The sequence below is a fragment of the Callithrix jacchus genome, chromosome 5 (assembly GCF_049354715.1).
Source record: "Callithrix jacchus isolate 240 chromosome 5, calJac240_pri, whole genome shotgun sequence".
NCBI lineage: Eukaryota > Metazoa > Chordata > Mammalia > Primates > Cebidae > Callithrix > Callithrix jacchus.
Genome location: NC_133506.1, coordinates 47,580,250 through 47,599,267, shown reverse-complemented (window position 1 = coordinate 47,599,267; position 19,018 = coordinate 47,580,250). Strand labels below are relative to the sequence as shown.

At 43.9% G+C, this 19,018-nt stretch overlaps 1 protein-coding gene across 3 annotated transcripts in view; it reads left to right on the top strand.

Moving 5' to 3' along the window:
* The window catches only part of ZFP64 (ZFP64 zinc finger protein), a 94,501-nt gene extending 77,065 nt beyond the window's left edge, over nucleotides 1-17,436 (top strand). For all 3 annotated transcript variants that reach the window (XM_078375489.1, XM_002747677.7, XM_017972117.4), the window contains 4 exons: nucleotides 1,040-1,189; nucleotides 2,054-2,116; nucleotides 13,041-13,292; nucleotides 16,170-17,436. In XM_078375489.1, the coding sequence (XP_078231615.1) occupies nucleotides 1,040-1,189; nucleotides 2,054-2,116; nucleotides 13,041-13,292; nucleotides 16,170-16,879 (1,175 nt within the window). In that variant the 3' untranslated portion in view covers nucleotides 16,880-17,436. The remainder of the gene's footprint in view (nucleotides 1-1,039; nucleotides 1,190-2,053; nucleotides 2,117-13,040; nucleotides 13,293-16,169) is intronic.
* Nucleotides 17,437-19,018: the final 1,582 nt, after the last annotated feature.

Genomic DNA, 19,018 nt, shown 5'->3' with positions numbered 1-19,018 from the left:
CCTCCCCTGTTTGCCCCCTACAGAACCTGTGTGTGATATTCCCCTCCCTGTGTCCATGTGTTCTCATTGTTCAACACCCACCTATGAGTGAGAACATACGGTGTTTGATTTTCTGTTCTTGTGTCAGTTTGCTGAGAATGATGGTTTCCAGGTTCATCCATGTCCCTGCAAACCATCTTTCTTCTTTCAAGTTATTTTTTGAAACAACTGTGTTTTATTCTGGAGATCAGTGATGTGTGGCCTGTGACCTTTTGCTGAACTGAGGCAAAACAAATAAGAAATCCAGAATAAACATCTTTAAAAAAAAAAAAAAAAAAAGGGCTGGGCGTGGTGGCTCACACCTGTAATCCCAGCACTTTGGGAGGCCGAGGCGGGTGGATCACGAGGTCAGGAGCACAAGACCAGACTGACCAATATGGTGAAACCCCATCTCTACTAAAAAATACAATAATTAGCTGGGCATGGTGGCTCATACCTGTAATCACAGCTACTTGGGAGGCTGAGGTAGAATTGCTTGAACTGGGACCTGGGAGGCAGAGGTTGCAGTGAGCCGAGATCACACCACTGCACTCCAGCCTGGGCTACACACTGAGACTCCATCTCAAAAAAAAAAAAAACCTGACATTGCCATGGCATCCAGCTTTTTGCTCTATGTAGTGATATTTGGGCTCTTTTGTGTCTTATTTCACCTCTCTCCTAATTCGTGCTTATATTTTACAGAAATATCAGCCTGTGGTGGATTGTTTTAAAAAACTAGTTTTTCATACCATTTAAGAAGTACTCAAATGTTAAATTTTTTAGTCTGGATTTTGCCATTTTTCCCGTTTATGTGACAGTGTCCTGGCCCTTGTACTTCTTGGGAACTATAGTAAGGAGAAAAGGACTTTTGCAAGACTAGTTAGGGCATACATGGCTTTCATGTTTTAAACTTTTTTGGAAAGGTGAAGGGAGGTGAAATAAGCCAAACCTACTGTATTCTGAGACTCAGCATGGTGGTTATAGTTGAGAAACTAAGCAAAACCTCGTGCCTCGATTTCAGCTTCGGAACTTGATAATGATGTTCCAAAAGCGACCTGCCTCTCCACTGAAGGTAGTGACCCTCAGAAGGCCCCTGTCATCACTCTTGCCTCAGAGTCAAGGGAACAAACGGCCACCCTTGGAGAGAGGACATTCAACTGTTGCTACCCAGGTAAGAAGAAAACCCGGCGCGCTGAGCCCCTTCTCCGTTCCAAGCGCTGATAAGCAGGCCCTTCGTGAATCCTCGTGCTAACTGCTCCTGTCACTCTTGCATGCTGTCAACGCGCGACCATCCACATCAGCACACACAGCCTTCTCTGAGGCCCTAAGAGTCCTTGTAGCATCCAGAGCTCAGCATGGCACTTACCAGAACGTCGGATTCATAGTCGTTTCCATCTTGAGGTTATACATTTACAGGCACACTTTTTTTTGCCCCCAAGATGATGTCTTGCTGTGTTAAGGCTGGAATATAGTAGCATGATTATAACTCACTGCAGCCTCCAATTCACTCAGTGAGTGCATATGATCTTCCCTCTTTGGCTTCCTGAGTAATTGGGACTACAGGCATGCACCATCATGTCTGGGTAACTTTTTTTTAATGGGGGTGAGGGTCTCTTGATGTTGCCTAGGCTGGTCTCAAACTCCTGGCCTCAAGTGATCCTCCCACCTTGATCTTCCAAGCTCTGGGATGACAGGCATGAGCCACCACACTCAACTGAGATTCTGTTTTAAGCATTGTATTTTCAGGGCGGGCGTGGTGGCTCACGCCTATAATCCCAGCACTTTGGGAGACCGAGGTGGGTGGATCACCTGAGGTCAGGAGTTCGAGACCAACCTGGCCAAAATGGTGAAACCCTGTCTTCACCAAAAATACAAAAATTAGCCAGGCGTATTGGCGGGTACCTGTAATCCTAGCTACTCAGGAGACTGAGGCAGGAGAATCACTTGAACCCGGGAGGCAGAGGTTGCAGTGAGCCAAGATTATGCCACTGCCTCTCTCAAAAAAAAAAAAAAAAATTATATTTTTCTTTTCTAGGTTGCCACTTCAAAACTGTCCACGGCATGAAAGACTTGGACCGCCATCTTAGAATCCACACGGGTAGGTATCCACTCTGTTCAACAGCGCAGTAAGAAGATAGGAAGGGAATGTGAATTAAGTGCTAGGGACACAGTAATGAATGGGATGGTCTCTGCCGCATCTGCCTCGTGAAACTTAGTCTAGTGGGGTGGGCTTGGGAGAAGGAGCAAAAGGGGTGTGAAATGAAAATAAAGAGCCTGCCAGAGCCACACAGACCTATGGCTGTAGTAATCTTAATAGAGTAATAAGGTGGCTTCTTAAAGGTGCTTTTTTTTTTAGGGCAGCTAGCTGCTGAGAAGAGAAATAAGATGTGCTGAGCAAAGGAGTGCCATGATCTATACCAGGAGTCCACAGACTCCACAGGCAGCTCCAGCCTGTTGGCATGCTCCTTGGTTTCCCTGTTGTTTGCAGCTTTCTGGCCCTACAAGTGCAGGGTAGTTACTACAGGGACTGTAGGGCACACAAAGCCTAAAATACTTTTTTTTTCTTTTTTTTTTTTTTTTGAGACAGAGTCTCCTGCTCTGTCATCCAGGCTGGAGTGCAATGGTGCAATCTCAGCTCACTGCAACCTCCACCTCCCAGGTTCAAGTGATTCTGCTGCCTCAGCCTCCTGAGTAGCTGGGATTACAAGTGTCCACCACCATGCCCGGCTAATTTTTGTATTTTTAGTAGAAATGGGGTTTTGCCATGTTGGCTGGGCTGATCTTGAACTCCTGACCTGAGGCAATCCACCCGCCTCAGCCTCCTAAAGTGTTGGGATTACAGGCATGAGCCACCATGCCCATCCTGCCTAAAATGCTATCTTGCCCTTTATAAAACACTTTGGCAACCCTTAGTCTGTAATACAAATCCTATACTTGCGTGTTTGAACAAGGATATTGGTTTGTTCTTTCAGAAACCACTCTAAGTGACTTAAACCTAGTCTGGTTTATTTCTCAAGTACAACTTCAGCGGCAGATAGTCCACAGCTGGTCCAATGGCTCTGCCATCCTGGACATGTGACTTAGCCTCTGGGTCCCAGGCAGCTGCTCTAGTTCTCTGCATCTCTTAACCAGTGGGCAATGGAAGCAGGCCACAGCATACCTCCCTTGGGCTGTGACCCAGAAGCAGTAGCCCTTGTGACTTAGGGAAACATGAGCAAGACTTAGTGATGTCCATACCAAGCGTCAAGGGGGCATGAGGAATGGTTTCAAGAGGGCAACACGTGCCCAGATGAGCCTCTGGAGCCCCTTCACTGAGAGGACAGAGCTTTCTAGACAAAGACAGAGGTCTCTGTCCAGAAAGATGGGCATTGTGCTATCATAGAAGAGATAGCCACTTTTGCCTGGGGACAGTGGATCATGACAAGCGTGTTAGCAAGGAAATGTTGGACACCTTGGAAGACAGGCTACCAGGATGATGATGTCAGTAAAGGCATGCAGATTTGTGGGGCCCTTTCAGGAAAGATGAGACAGCTCGGATTAAGGAATTTCAGAATGGGTAACTCAATCCTGAAAATAACTTGAGCGATTGTTCTCAACTGGGGCTAGGCTACTGCCATTCAGCGGGCGGAGGCCAAGAATCTTAACTTTCACAAGCTAGCCTTCACAAGAACTAAAGGCCCGCAACATCCGCAGTGCTGGGGTCGACCCAAGAGAGGCACAGGAGCTGGGTTAAGGTTTCCTTGAGGTAGTGCAGGGCATGCTGGGGATCCAGGACATAGAAGGTAAGGCATTGTTCTTGAGTCGGGGAAGCAGATGCACCTTCCTAGTGTAAGTAAACTGAGGCTGCTTCCCTGGGCTCAAGGTGACTGCTTTAGTTCTCTGAATTGAACTAATGGAAAGTAGGAGAAGAGGTATGGGGGCCTCCTGGTATTTCTCCCTTGGGGCATGATCCAGAAGTAGCATCCCTTGTGACTAGTGGGACTCAAGTAATGGCAGTTTAAAGCCAAAGTATTTCTGCCCCGTGATGTTCCAGATGTAAGTGATCAGGCTGGGGTGGCACCAGCCCCGTGGTTTCAGGGACACAGATTCCTGCATTGCTTGGTCATCCCACAATGGCCTCCTGCCACCCTAAAGGCACATCACTTAGGCTCACCTCTTGGGCCAGAACTTAATCACATGGCCACCCCCAGCTGTGGAAATGAAGGCTGGGAAAAGGCAGTTCACTCCTGTGTCGCTGGGTACCCAGCTACAAAGAAGGTTCTGTTACCAAGAGAAGAGGGGAAAAGGTCAGCATGTCTCTGACCCAGCTCTGAGTGGGAGGCAGGGATTCTAACATGTAGTTCTTTTGGATTGCCTAAGTAAATGAACATATGCAAATAACTTTTCTCTTTCTGCATTATACTTGACCTTGTGTGCCTTGGTGCTGGTGCTTCAGTTCACATTGAAGAGTAGCAGTCAAAACAAATCGTCTGTCTTCCTCCTTATGGGCATGCTTTGACGTCGCCATCACTGTAGGGTTAGAATCCCTGGGACTTTGGGCAAGATCACTCATGGCATTCAAGTTTATTCTTAGCCTTCTGAGGCTGGTTTTCGGAGGTGTGTATTTAATTGGGAATAGTGGTTGCGTTTCAAATGGATTGCATTTCCCTCCTTTTTTTTTTTGAGTCAAGGTCTTGCTTTGTCACCCAGGCTGGAAGGTGATCAGGCTCAAGTGATCCTCATGCCTGTGCCTCATGCATGGCCCATTACACCCAGCTGATTTTATTTTATGTTTTGTAGCAATGAGGTCTCACTACGTTGTCAAGGCTGGTCTCAGACTCCTGCCTCAAGGGATCCTCCTGCCTTGGCCTCCCAAAGTGCTGGGATTACAGGTGTGAGCCACCCTTCTCCCCACCGATATCACTAGCTTAAGATGGTCCTGTGGCATCTATATAACTTCATAAAGGAGACTGATTTATGTTTGTGTTTTTATCCCACTTTGTATTTCTTCATTTGGCATTGGTATCGTGTAGCTGTTATAAAGTGAGCTGAAGAAAAATCTTTCTCTTTGCTGTGAAACAGTTGACCACAGAAATGTCTTTCCTTGAAAGTTTGGTAGAACTTCCACACAATCCCCTCTCTGCTGCAATCCTTAGAAGCACAGGAGGAGGCATAGATTAGGCTGAGATAGCAATGTCAACATCAGTGACAACTGAAGACTGCTCTGTATATGCCACTGTCCCCCACAGTCAGCCCCAGCTGCATTCCTTATGGTCTTCTCTCCAGGACCCAGTTGGTAGATCTGTCTCCATCCAGAACAGCCAGGTGAAGGCATTTGTGACCTTCCTTCTGCTATGCACTCATGGCAATTTGGGTGGACTCTTCTCAAAAAGATGTCTTTATATCTAATAAGATGTATCACATTTTAAAAAACCATATTATGATTTGGTCATCAATGTTACATATGCAGTTTTCATACTTTAAACCCTTGCTACCCAAACTGTGGTACAAAGACCAGAAATGTCCACCTCAGCTGCGAGCTTGGTAGATCAAAATGCAGGAACCCAGCCTGCACCGCAGACCTCTTGAATCAGAATCTGCATCTTGATGAGACCCTCCTAAGCCCGGGTGATTAGTATGCGCAGGAGTCCCAGAGAAGCCCTGAATTTAATGTCAGGAGTTAGTGGCTAGCATGTTAACTACCCTAATTGCAAAAGTGATGAGCGTAAGTGATTATTTGGAGAACTACAGCGAATGTAATGTGGTACGACCACATTTCATGTCCATTGACGAGGGTCTCCAGCACTGTTTTTTTTTTTTTGTTTGTTTTTTTGTTTTTTTGTTTTTTTTTTTGAGTGAAGGAAACAAAAAAAAATGAGTAAAGGAGAGGAAGAGAAAGAGGGAGAGTGAGTGGAAATATTGCTTTATTCTTAAAAAAAATGGGTATTAGTAATGGCCAATGTTTCATTTAAACCTATGAGTACGTGTGATGTGGTATTGACTAGAATGTATATTTTGTGTACTTGAAGTGGAGAGCTCTATAAATATTTATTAAGTTTACTTGTTCCAGATCTGAGTTCGAGTCCTTGATATCCTTATTAATTTTCTGTCTCATTGTGTCTAAGTCTCTGTATCTGGGTGTTAGGATCGTTAGCTCTTGTTGTTGCATTGATCCTTTTACCACTATATCTTTGTTGCTTTAAAATCTATTTTATCCGATACGAGAATTGCAACTCCTGCTTTTTTTTTTATTATTTATTTATTTATTTACTTTTGCTCTCCATTTGGTTGGTAAATCTTTCTCCATCCCTTTGTTTTGAGTCTTTGTGTATCCTTGCCTGTGAAACAGGTCTGGATGTAACATGCCGTTGGGTTTTGGCTGTGTCTTTTGATTGGGGGATTTAGTTGATTTAAATTTAGGGTTACTGCCCTTTGATGTTAACTGGCTGTTTTATCCATTCGTTGGTATAAATTCTTCTTTATGTTGGTGCTCTTTATTTTTTGGTATATTTTTAGAAGGGCTGATACTGGTTGTTTCTTTCTGTGTGTAATGCTTCTTTCAGAAGCTCTTGTAAAGCAGGCCTGGTGGTAATAAAATCTCTGAGTTCTTGCTTGTTCATAAAAGATTTTATTTTTCCTTCGGTTGTGAAGCTTAGTTTGGCTGGATATGAAATTCTGGGCTGAAGGTTCTGTTCTTTGAGGATGTTGAATATTGGCCCCCACTCTCTTCTGGCTTGTAGAGTTTCTGCTGAGAGATCTGCTGTAAGTCTAATAGGCTTGCCTTTGTGGGTAACCTGACCTTTCTCTCTGGCTGCCCTTAGTATTTTCTCCTTCGTTTCAACCCTGGTGAATCTAATGATTATGTGCCTTGGGGTTGCTCTTCTTGAGGAATATCTTTGTGGTGTTCTCTGTATTACCTGGGGTTGGATATTGACCTGCTTTGCTAGTTTAGGAAAATTTTCCTGAATAATTTCCTGAAGGGTATTTTCCATCTTGGATTCATTCTTTCTGTCTCATTCAGGTACACCTATCAAACGTAGATTTGGTCTTTTCACATAGTCCCACATTTCTTGGAGACTTTGCTCATTCCTTTTTATCCTTTTTTTCTCTAATCTTTTTTTCGCGTTTTATTTCATTAAGTTGGACTTTGACCTCTGATATCCCTTCTTCTGCTCGAACAATTCGAGTGTTTAAACCTGTGCAAACTTCTCGGAGTTCCTGTATTGTATTCTTCACTTCCATTATTTCACTCATACTCCTCTCTAAGTTGTCCATTCTCAATAGGATTTCATCAAACTTTTTTTCAAAGTTCCTAGTTTCTTTACGTTGGGCTACAACATGTTCTTTTAACTCACCGAAGTTTGTTATTATCCATTCCCTGAAGCGATATTCTAGCATTGGGATGCGCTCGTTCTCCATCAAGCCTTGTTCCATTGTTGATGTGGAACTGTGATCATCTTTAGAGGGAGAGGCGTTCTGACTTTGAGTATTCTCAGCTTTTTTACGCTGGTTTCTTCCCGTCATTGTAAGTTTATCCTCCTGTGGTCTTTGAATTTACCAACTTTCAGATTAGGTCTCTCAAGTGGGTGTCCAGGTTGTTAGTTCCCAGGGCCAGAGCAGCGCGTTAAAACTGATGGTGCTTTTCTGCCCAGGATTCTTTTGTCTGGCTGCCTTCTTGTGCCCGTAGTGGGCGACTCTGCCTTCCCGGGGCTCCAAACCTCGGTCAGAAGGGGAGCCGGTCCCGTTTACTCTGCGCCAAGCACTGCTGCGCCCGGCCCTGGTGTCGTGCTGGGGGCCCTTGTGGGTCCTCCGAACCTGTTTACTCTGCTCCAAGAGCTGCCGCACCGAGGCGCCGGTGGAACCGCTGAGCCCACAAAAGTCGCGCTGGCCACCCATGTGATTCCTCCACTGGGGATCATCTTCTCCATGAGCGACCAGAATTTGTCTGAAACTGTGGCATCGTCTAGTTCTCTGCACCTTCACTGAGAGCTACAGTCCCGAGATGTTAGCGATCAGCCATCTTGGATCGGTCTCCCAGCACTGTTATTAGTGTGATTTGTTGCCTGCATTTGTAATTGGAGGCAATGCTAAACTGCAGTTAGAGGTAGGGAAGATAAAAATGTAATCATTTCCCATGTAAGGTCTTAGACCCCTGAAATTTTATACACAGACCCCAGATAAAATCTCTTGATGGCCAGGTGCAGTGGCTCATTCCTGTGATCCCAGTACTTTGGGAGGCTGAGGCGGGTGGATCACCTGAGGTCAGGAGTTCAAGACCAGCCTGGCCAACATGGTGAAACCCCGTCTCTATTAAAAATACAAACATTAGCCAGTCGTGGTGGCTGGCACCAGTAATCCCAGCTACTCAGAAGGCTGAGGCAGGAGAATCACTTGAACCTCAGAGGTAGCGGTTGCAGTGAGCTGAGATCCTGCTGCCACTGTACTCCAGCCTGGATTACAGTGAGACTCTGTCTTTAAAAAAAAAAAAAAAAAAACTCCTGACTTGGAGTTTTCTTTCCTCTTGGGCAAGAGAAACCAGTATGAGGAACCACACAGTGGCCCTTGACAACAATTCTTGTCACTTTCTGTCGTATTTCACTAGCCAAAGTCAGTCATGCCCAAAGCAGAGGCTATTGGGACAGGGAAGCATAATTCTCCCCTGAAGTTACAGCAAATACTTGAGAACAAGAAACAATTTACCTTAGAGAGTAGATCTTTAACATCATTTTTTATTGTTACCAATCTGTTTCTTTCTTTGGAGAGACTGAGTCTTGCTCTCACCCAGGCTGGAGTACAGTGGTGCAGTCTTGGCTCACTGCAACTTCTGTCTCCCAGGTTCAAGTGATTCTCCTGCCTCAGCCTCCTGAGTAGCTGGGATTACAGCTTTGCACCACCATGCCTGGCGAATTTTTGTATTTTTAGTGTTGACACTGTTTCACCATGTTGGCCAGGCTGGTCTCAAACTCCTGACCTCAAGTGATCCACCTGCCTTAGCCTCCCAAAGTGCTGGGATTACAGGCATGAGCCACTGTGCCCAGCCTGTTTTCAATCTTTTAATCCAGATTTTGCAATGTTACCTCTTCCTGGATCATCACCCATCTTACTGAGTCTTCTAAATTTATTGGGGTAAAGTTTAACAGTCACCATTGACATTGTCTATCTTTAGTCCCCTTCTGCTTTTCCGAAGTCTATTGGAATGACTAAGTAAAATTTTGCCCCCCCAAGGGGACAATATCTGGAAACATCTTTGGCCATCACAACTAGGGAAGGAAGGGTCCTACTGGCATCTGGTGGGTAGAGGCCAGGGATGCTGCTGAACATCCTACAATGCAGAAGAAAGCGCCAAACAGCAGAGACTTGCCAATAGTGTTGAGATGAAGAACCCTGGTCTCTTGGTATCCTCTTTGTGACCTAAGCCTTCCTTTTTAAGCACCCTTTTTCCTTTTGTTGATCAAGTGCTGTATGCAGTCTCAATTCTTTCTTTTGTTTCTTGAATTGCATTCTGTTCACTTGATTTCAGCATTTCGTTAAAAATGAATTTAAGTCTACAAACTTCTCTAAAGCCATTATAGGCTTTAGAGATAATGTTTTGAAATACAAAACTCTTATCTGGTTCTAGAGTTTGTAACCTAATTTTGACAAAAACTGTCCTAAAAGACATTCTAAAACTTCCAAGCTGACTTTTTTTTTTTTTTTTTTTTTTTTTTTGAGACGGAGTTTGGCTCTTGTTACCCAGGCTGGAGTGCAATGGCACGATCTCGGCTCACCGCAACCTCCGCCTCCTGGGTTCAGGCAATTCTCCTGCCTCAGCCTCCTGAGTAGCTGGGATTACAGGCACGCGCCACCATGCCCAGCTAATTTTTTTGTATTTTTTTAGTAGAGACGGGGTTTCACCATGTTGACCAGGATGGTCTCGATATCTTGACCTCATGATCCACTCGCCTCGGCCTCCCAAAATGCTGGGATTACAGGCTTGAGCCACCACGCCCGGCCCCAAGCTGATATTTTTGAAAAACCGTTTGTGAAGCCATGTTACATTCAGAGAATTCTGACTTTTATCTGCATACTGAATTCTCTCATCCATATGAAATTTTTAATGAATTTCACCATGATTTCTACTTTTTGCCTAATGTTAAAATTGATATTCCTACTTTTTAAAAAGCGTTTTTCTAGAATTTCTATTCTGTTCTTATCACTTTGATTTAGGTATCTAAAGAGAATTTAGAGACTTTTTTCCTTAGTTTAACTTAAATATATTTTTTAACTTTATTAAAGTAGAGACAGGATCTCCCTGTGTTGCCCAGACTGGTCTCAACCTTCAACCTTCTGGCCTCAAGCAGTCCTCCTGCCTCGGACTCCCAAAATGCTGGGATTACAGGTGTGAGCCACAGCACCTGACCTATAATTTAAATCTTTAAGAGGGAAATGTGATACATTTTTGTTTATAATATTTAGTTTGACATCTAGTGATCTGATATTTGATGTGATTTTTATTTTGTGCTGTCCGTGTTTGGTTTTTTTGTTTTTTTGAGACTAGTTCTTGTTCTGCCACATAGGCTAGAGTGCACTGGTGTAATCAGAGCTCACCTCCTGGGCTCAAGCGATCCTCCTACCTGATACCTGAGCCTCCCAAATAGCTGGGACTACAAGGGTATGCCACCACACCCAGCTAATCCGTTTTTTTTTTTTTTTTTTTTTTTTTGGTGGAGTCATAGTCTCGGTATGTTGCCCAGGCTGGTTTGAAACTTCTGGACTTAAGTGACACTCTCAAAGTGTTGGGATTACAGGATTACAGATGTGAGCCATTGTGCCCAAGTCCTTTGATGGTGGTTTTTTCTCATCTGAAAGTTCTACTTTGTCCATTGTACTATTTTCTCATATTCCCATGTAACCTTTACCATCACCCTTATTTTTTATTCTGGTGTATGTTTTTTAAGTGTGATACCAAGTCATATCAACTATCTCCTCTTCTCACTGAATGCTAATTCAAGTATAAGATTCCATTAATTAAATGGAAGTTGCCAGGAAAATTTAAAAATAAGTAAATAAAAAGATTCTATTAAAACTGTTTCTATAGAACGTTGAAGATCCTGTTTCTATCTTGCTAGCATCTGCCGTTCTGAGGAGATTTATGCTGATGTGAGCATTTTTCTGCTGATTTTCTTTCTGGAAGCTTCCAGATATCACCATTCTTAGGGTTCTGAAATTGGACCACACTGCTTCTAAATAAGATGCACGTCTGTCTTCAGTGTCAGGAAATAACTCTTCTCTGTGCTATCCTGGACCGTCTAGAACGAGCTTTCATGTCTTACCTTTTGGCATTTTTTCCCTCTTGTCCTTTTGGGAGATTCTTTAGCTGTATCTTTTACTTCTAAGACTTTTTAATAGATGGTTTTTTGGTTTGGTTTTGTTTTATTTTTTTATAAGAGCAGTTTTCGGTTCACAGCAAAAGTGAACCTAAAGACCAGAATATACGGATATTTCCAGCCAGACGTGGTGTGGCTCATGCCTGTAATCCCAGCACTTTGGGAGGCTGAGGCAGGCAGATCACGAGGTCAGGAGATTGAGACTATCTGGCTAACACAGTGAAACCCCATCTCTACTAAAAATACAAAAAATTAGCTGGGCATGGTGGTGGATGCCTATAGTCCCAGCCACTCAGGAGGCTAAGGCAGAAGAATTGCTTAAACCAGGGAGGTGGAGGTTGTAGTGAGCCGATATTGCACCACTGCACTCCAGCCTAGGCAACAGAGTGAGATTCTGTCTAAAAACAAAAATGATACAGATATTTCCCATGTGCCCCCTGCTCCTATACATGCACAGCCTTCCCCATTACCAACATCCTTCACCAGAGTCATGCATTTTTACGATAGATGAACCTGCACTGACACAACATTCTCAACCAAAGACCATAGTTTATAGTAAGGTCCACTTTTCTTTTTGAGACAGGGTCTCGCTTTGTCACCCAATCCGGAATGCAGTGGCACCATCTCGACTGACAACCTCAACCTCCTGGGTTCAGATGATCTTCCCACCTCAGCCTCCCATGTAGCTGGAACTACAGGCATGCACCACCACATCCAGCTAATATTTTGTATTTTTTTTGTGTAGAGACAGGGTTTTGCCATGTTGCCCAGGCTGGTCTCAGACTCCTGGGCTCAAGCGATTCACCCACCTCAGCCTCCCAGTGTAAAGCACTGGGATTACAGGTGTGAGCCACCACACTTACCAAGGTTCACTCTTGGTGTTGTACGTTCTGTGGGTTTGGACAAATGTATGATGGCATGTCCACCAATAGCTGTCATTTGACACCCTTTTTTGCTGGTCACCTTATTAGCACTTTTATTTTGATATCCATAGTTTTCATTTCTGTAATTTCACTTCCTTTCTTGGCTTTAGTAACTAAGTTATTCTTGAGTTGGGCATCTCTTTCTGGTTCTGACTTTCCCCAAGCATTTGGTTATTGGGTAAGCTAACTTTTATTTAGATAAGATCAGCCTGGAATTGTTGGGCTAGGGTGTAATAGTGAAACCTGGCTGGATGGAAATATTCTGGGTATGTGGTCCTCTGCTGTCCATGGCATCTCTAACTACCAGGCCCTTGTATTCTTTTTCTGACCTCAGCACCCTTTGACCGACAGCTTAGGGAGAGATGCTGCGCTGCTTGCTTGTTGGAAGAAATGAGAGGAAGGGGTCAACCTGACCATTCTCCATGTGGTTCATGAAGCTGCCCAAGATCCCTACAGCTGACACTTTTTAACCCTGAGCACTTCTATAACCACTGCCATTTTCCCAAACAGGGTTTGGCCTATAATGTTCTCCATCAATCTGATATTTATGTAATCTGTCCCTTAGGATCTCTGAGCTACCAATGAATGGCATACATTCTTGTTTCCCAAAATGCTGATGTAGAGTTCAGTGTCTTTCTCTCTAGGTATTTGGACAGGAGGAGGCACACCATGTGCCCAGGCTACCATCTGGGTCAAATCTCTGGAGTCATCTTGACCAAAAAACCTTTAACTTTGACTCCTTATGTGTTTGAAGGAGACAAACCGCACAAGTGTGAGTTCTGTGACAAGTGCTTCAGCCGGAAGGACAACCTGACCATGCACATGCGGTGTCACACCAGTGTGAAGCCACACAAGTGTCACCTGTGCGACTATGCCGCCGTGGACAGCAGCAGCCTCAAGAAGCACCTGCGGATCCACTCGGACGAGCGGCCATACAAATGCCAGCTCTGCCCCTATGCCAGCCGCAACTCCAGCCAGCTCACTGTCCACCTGCGGTCCCACACGGGTGAGTCCCTGACCCAGAAACCTCGGTCTCTTATTTTTTCTCTAGTTTCTTAGCCTTTATTTGCTTAACAACACAAGCAACTTAAATGATGGGGTGTGGTAGAAGTACAAGAATTTGGAACTTCTGTGATGATCATGAGGTTTGTCATTTTTCTGTTGCTGGAACAACAGCTTTTGGTAAAATATGACTGACAGCTAGGTTTTATATCTTGACTGTATAGAATCCAGCTGGGGGTAGATACCCACCATAACCACCAGAAAGCCAAGGATGTATCCCAGATAAGTCAGACCTATAAACTAGATGTTTTAGTAAATGTACACATTGACTGCATGGCTTAATTTGGAAATATAGCAAGATCAGTTGAGTATAACTAAAATCACAAACTTGTAATCTTAGCAACTCCTTCCCTTCTTTTTGAAACCCCACTGAAATAACAATAGGACTAACTGATCATGGCACATAAAAATGGGATTTGGGATACTCATAAGGATACTCACAAGTTGAAATTTTCCAATGAATTCCTGGAAAATGGTAAACAGACAAGAATATAGTGATGTCTAAAATTGAGTATAGAAAACTGTGTCCTAACAGACAAATGGGAGGCAGCCATACAGTTGGGAGCCAATGTTCCCAATCAATATCCAAGTGCCCCAAGAGCCCTGGGCTTGGAACAAGCATGTAGACAGCCAGGGCCACAAAGCTTGGGGGACTAGCCAAGGCCTATTGGCAAAACTGCCCAACCAACCCAGTAGCAGGTGAAATCCCTGGCATCCATGTCTAATCATTAAACCAGTCTACTTTCCCAAATATAGTCAACCAAGGATAATGAGTCATTTATAGGAAATTAGTGAAATAAAAAATAAGCCAAGTCTAATAACTAATCCTGGAAGTAAAGAGTACTTGGGTAATTTTCACATTCTATTTGGCATCTATCCACTGACAGAAATGTTGCATCCAAATAGAGACCTATGAAGAGATAATGAGAACAAAGAGGTATGAAATAAAACTAGGATTGCTAGCTATAACATTAATTTCTCAGAGATTGGGGGGGGGGGGGAGTTGGGTGAATGAACTGAGAATAACAGCCATTCCTGAAGTCTGGTTTCTGACCAGGTCTAGGAATAAAAGAAAATGGAAATGAGAAGAAAATAGAGTGAAAATAGAAAATCATATGAAAAATGAAGTCCACAATTCTAAGGGGCCAGGAGAGTAAAAGTGCTCACAAGATTCCAATCAGGATGGAAGGGAGTAGACAGGAGAGATCTATATCTGAAAATATGACTTGTAGTATTGGCTCCTAGGAGACAATGGAACAGTGCCCTCAAAAGGTGGGAAATGATTTTGAACTTAGAATTCTATACCCAGCCAAACTATCTCAAGTATGAGACCAAAATAGAATGATGTTCAAGGACTCAAGACTTTACTCCCAGCCACCATGCTAGTGGAAGTTACTAGAAGATAAATTCTAGCAAAGGAAGGGAGAAAACATCTGGTATGAGACATTTGATATGTGAATATCTGATATGGCTAACTGGGATTGCAGCAAAGAGAAATACCAGGGTGATAGTTGTGTAGAAGATCAAGAGAAACTAAATCAGAAATTCTAAAAATCCATTTTAAACACTCCTTGTGAAAGTTACAAAATTATGAGAGTGGATGACGTCTGAAATTGAGATTCCTTTTTACAAGAAATAGTCTAATCAAGAAGCAAGCTAAAATATGCCCCAAAATGAGCAGCCTGCATGAAAAGAAAATGATATTGATGGGTAGTTACTCCATCCACTGGCCCAAGTGTGACAGCAGACTTGCAAGGAAGTGGTTGTAATCCTGATACAGTGTTTGGCTCTGAATATAACATTCCCAGTCACAATTAATTGTTTATAGTTGGCTTCTGAACTTGATATCTGAAAATGATGAAAGTATGAGAATTCACCAGACAGAATGGAATTTTTTTTTTTTTTTTTTTTTTTTTTACTTAAAGAGTGCTACTTTTAACAAGTGAGGAGTTAAGTGTGGAGAAGAGGAGTGATTCCTCAAAAATTCTCACAAGCTGATGGAATAAGATGTGAGGCTACTACTCAGCTACTAAAAGTGTAAAAGTTACAACCACCAGAAGGCAGACAGAGGCTGGGGAAAGGATGGGTGTGTAGGAGCAGGCAGAGGTTGGGGAAAGGATGAGGATGTGTAGGATATGATGCTTATCTTTGCTTACAGTCAACTGACATTTAAAGCAGCAACCTCCAAAACAACTAAAACCCTTAGCAATGTCTCCAGGGAATGGGAATCTAAATTAGAGAAGAGACCATGGCTCTTCATTATTTATCCCCTACTGCCATAATTATGCATTAATGTTATAAGTAAAATTCAGCCTGTAGTTATAAAAGTAAGAACCTTTAACTTGAAGTACAAGCTGAATAACTGATGTATAGGTTAGACACTATATTAAGCATGTTCACAGGACTTAGCTTGATTTGAAGCAGTTGTTTGTAATTTAAATCTCATCTCTTCCACATTCAATTTTGGGATGTCAAGTTAAATGGGAGTTCAGATTTGCAGCTGAAGAGTCATCAAGAGTATGGACTTGAGTGCCATAGTGCCTGGGTTCCAAATCCCTGCTGTTTGACCTGAGTCAAGTCACTTGACCTCTCTGAGCCTCAGTTGCCCCATGTGTAAAACGGGGGTAATGGTACCCACTCAGAGGACTGCTGTGAGGATTGCATTAATATGCACAATAAGCATTGTCATTAGGAGGTTGTGGGTAGTTAGGAGTTCACAAAACCCAACCATCTCATTGCAGTCAAGTGTGCTGAGGCAGGTTGGGGTGGGATGGTCTGTTTTTCCTGCCTGTTCTAATGGAAACACACCTTCCATTGCTAGGGGATACCCCCTTCCAGTGCTGGCTCTGTAGCGCCAAGTTCAAAATCAGCTCAGACTTGAAAAGGCACATGATCGTGCACTCGGGGGAGAAGCCTTTCAAGTGCGAGTTCTGTGACGTCCGCTGCACCATGAAGGCGAACCTCAAATCGCACATCCGCATCAAGCACACCTTCAAGTGTCTGCACTGTGCCTTCCAGGGCCGGGACCGGGCTGACCTCCTGGAGCACAGCCGGCTGCACCAGGCCGACCACCCGGAGAAGTGTCCTGAGTGCAGCTACTCCTGCTCCAGTGCGGCCGCCCTGCGCGTGCACAGCAGAGTCCATTGTAAGGACCGTCCCTTCAAGTGTGACTTCTGCAGCTTCGACACAAAGCGGCCCAGCAGCCTGGCCAAGCACATCGACAAGGTGCACAGGGACGAGACCAAAACAGAGAACTGGGCCCCACCGGGCAAGGAAGTGCCCAGAGAGAGCAGCTCCCAACACATGGCCAAGATCGTGACGCAGAGGGCTTTTCGCTGTGAGACCTGTGGCGCCTCCTTCGTCAGGGATGACTCTCTGAGATGCCACAAGAAGCAGCATAGTGATCAGAGTGAGAACAGGAACTCAGACTTGGTCACCTTCCCACCGGAAAGCAGTGCCTCGGGGCAGCTCAGCACCCTGGTCTCTGTGGGGCAGCTCGAGGTCCCCCTGGAGTCCAGCCAAGACCTCTAGCTCAGCCGAAGAGGATCATCAGCTATCAGGACTTCTGACCAGTGCTGTTGCCCAGCTCTCTAAAAGCGAGGCCAGTGACACAGGCTCTGGGCACCACTTCCAGGGCTGGTTGCTCCCACATCACAGGCCTCCAGAGGCGACGGCTGGGGCAACAGGGATGAAAGCAAAGCAGTGCTTTGGAAACACTTGTCGCCTTTGTCTCTTCCTCCAAGGATTATTGAGCAAGTCGACTTGGTCATTCAAACGTGGGGGTCTGCTGAGCCCTCCTTATCCAATGGGGATAGCTTCTACGTCATGGATTCCAATTTTAAAACTGATCCATCTCTGGTAGAATTATTAAACTAGTTAGACGATATAGAAAAACTGAAGCTAATCTCTAAAGTAGGAAGGGTTTAGGTGAGGAAGGTATATATGAAGGGTCCGGGGTTGCTGGAAAACCTCTGTTTCGTAACCTGGGTGATCATTCTAAGAGTGTTTGCCTTACATGTTTGTGTGGTTTCTTTTACCTGTTGTCTTACAATAAAAAAGGCAGACTCATGCTAGCATGATATAAGGAACACTCAGTTCTGCATTCCTCCGTGGACAGTTACGGTGCAAGGGTCTCCATCCCCAACCCCCACCCCACTCAGTAGCTTGATTATAAACGCACGTTGGATTTCTCAGTGAGTTCCCACTGTAGTAAAATGAAATGAAGTTTGACCTGGAGGTGGCGCCAAATATCAAGCTAACTAGCGCAGCCTGTGCGTATTATCTGCTGTGGAATTCAAAACTGTTTACTTCTATTTGGAGAGAAAAGTCTAGAGCCCCAGTGGGCCCTGGACTTGGGGACAGGATATGTGATGTGTGGGGCAGCCTCACACCAGCATCTGTTTCATCACAGAAAGCGTGTAGTGTTTGCTGAACTGACAACAGAAAATCCAGCCTTTTCTCATAGATGGACCCTTAGGAGGTTATGAAATCTCAGTGGAGATATATAACTTTCCCACAGCTGCTTGGTTTCTACTTCTGGCATCTTCCCTTCAAATACTGTATTTTTTAATATAAATTCTTGTGTGCCCTCATCAAGCTGAATATCTCTGGAAGTGAAATAGATTAAGTAGATCCACTGTTCTTGATAAATTAGGAAAAAAAGATGTCAACTTTTATAGGTTATATAGAAGAGACTATTTCACTTGGGAAATAGAGAAACCTAGTTTATTTTGTTAATGGTGGTAATTTGGGCAAATCTGACCCCGTTAAGTTTTACATCAGGTGGGTGATGGTATACTGCTGAATCTCCATTGTAAGAAGAAAAGATTAAAATGATGGCAGAGACCCAGGGTAGAATTAGTCTCTTTGGAGATGATGGTTTTGATCAGAAAAGTGTTTGGTTACTGAGTGCTGGTGCTATTGTTACCTTTCTGCTGTTTGTCATGAGTCTGAGCTGCGTTTCTGTTCTAGAAGGTTGTTGACCCTTCAAGGGGGAGCCCATAGATTGAAATCACAGAAACGTTCCTCGTACTTCTTGTTTTATAGCTCTTCAGATAAAAAGGAAAGACATCAGCCTGTTTAGAAGGCTTTTGTTGTTGTTAACAGCTGTGGGCTTTAAGGGTTTTAGATCCAAGCTGGTATCGCCTACCAAACTCGGACTGCCAATAGAGCAGAGGTGAGTAAAAAGCTGTGAACCCGATATTAAATACTTCAGGCAGTGGGGTGGGGGGGCATAAGTCTTTTTGCAACAACTCAGCTTTGCGCTTTTGGCACAAAAGCAACCATAGATTGCAAGGAAAAACAATTGTCTGTGTTCCAATAAAACTTTACAAAAACAGGTGGCAGGCTAGATTTGGCCCTGTGATCTTGGAATACAGCAAACCCTCCTGCAGAGGATTTTGCTCTGAACTGGCAAGTGTGACTTGTAAAACACATTAAAAGATACCAAAATTTTTGGCAGAGAGACAAATGGGCTTTGCACAAAGCTGAGAATGTAGTTCAAGAGAATAAGGCTGAATGAGTATTAAAAAATTTCAGAATGTAAAGGAATTTTTGAGACTGGTAAAAATTCCAAGATTCAGAAAAGTAGGCTAAGAAGGGAGCATAGGACCAGCAAACTTCTAGGGTAGGGATAGTCTTACCTTTCCATTTCTAGGAAATTAGAAGGTG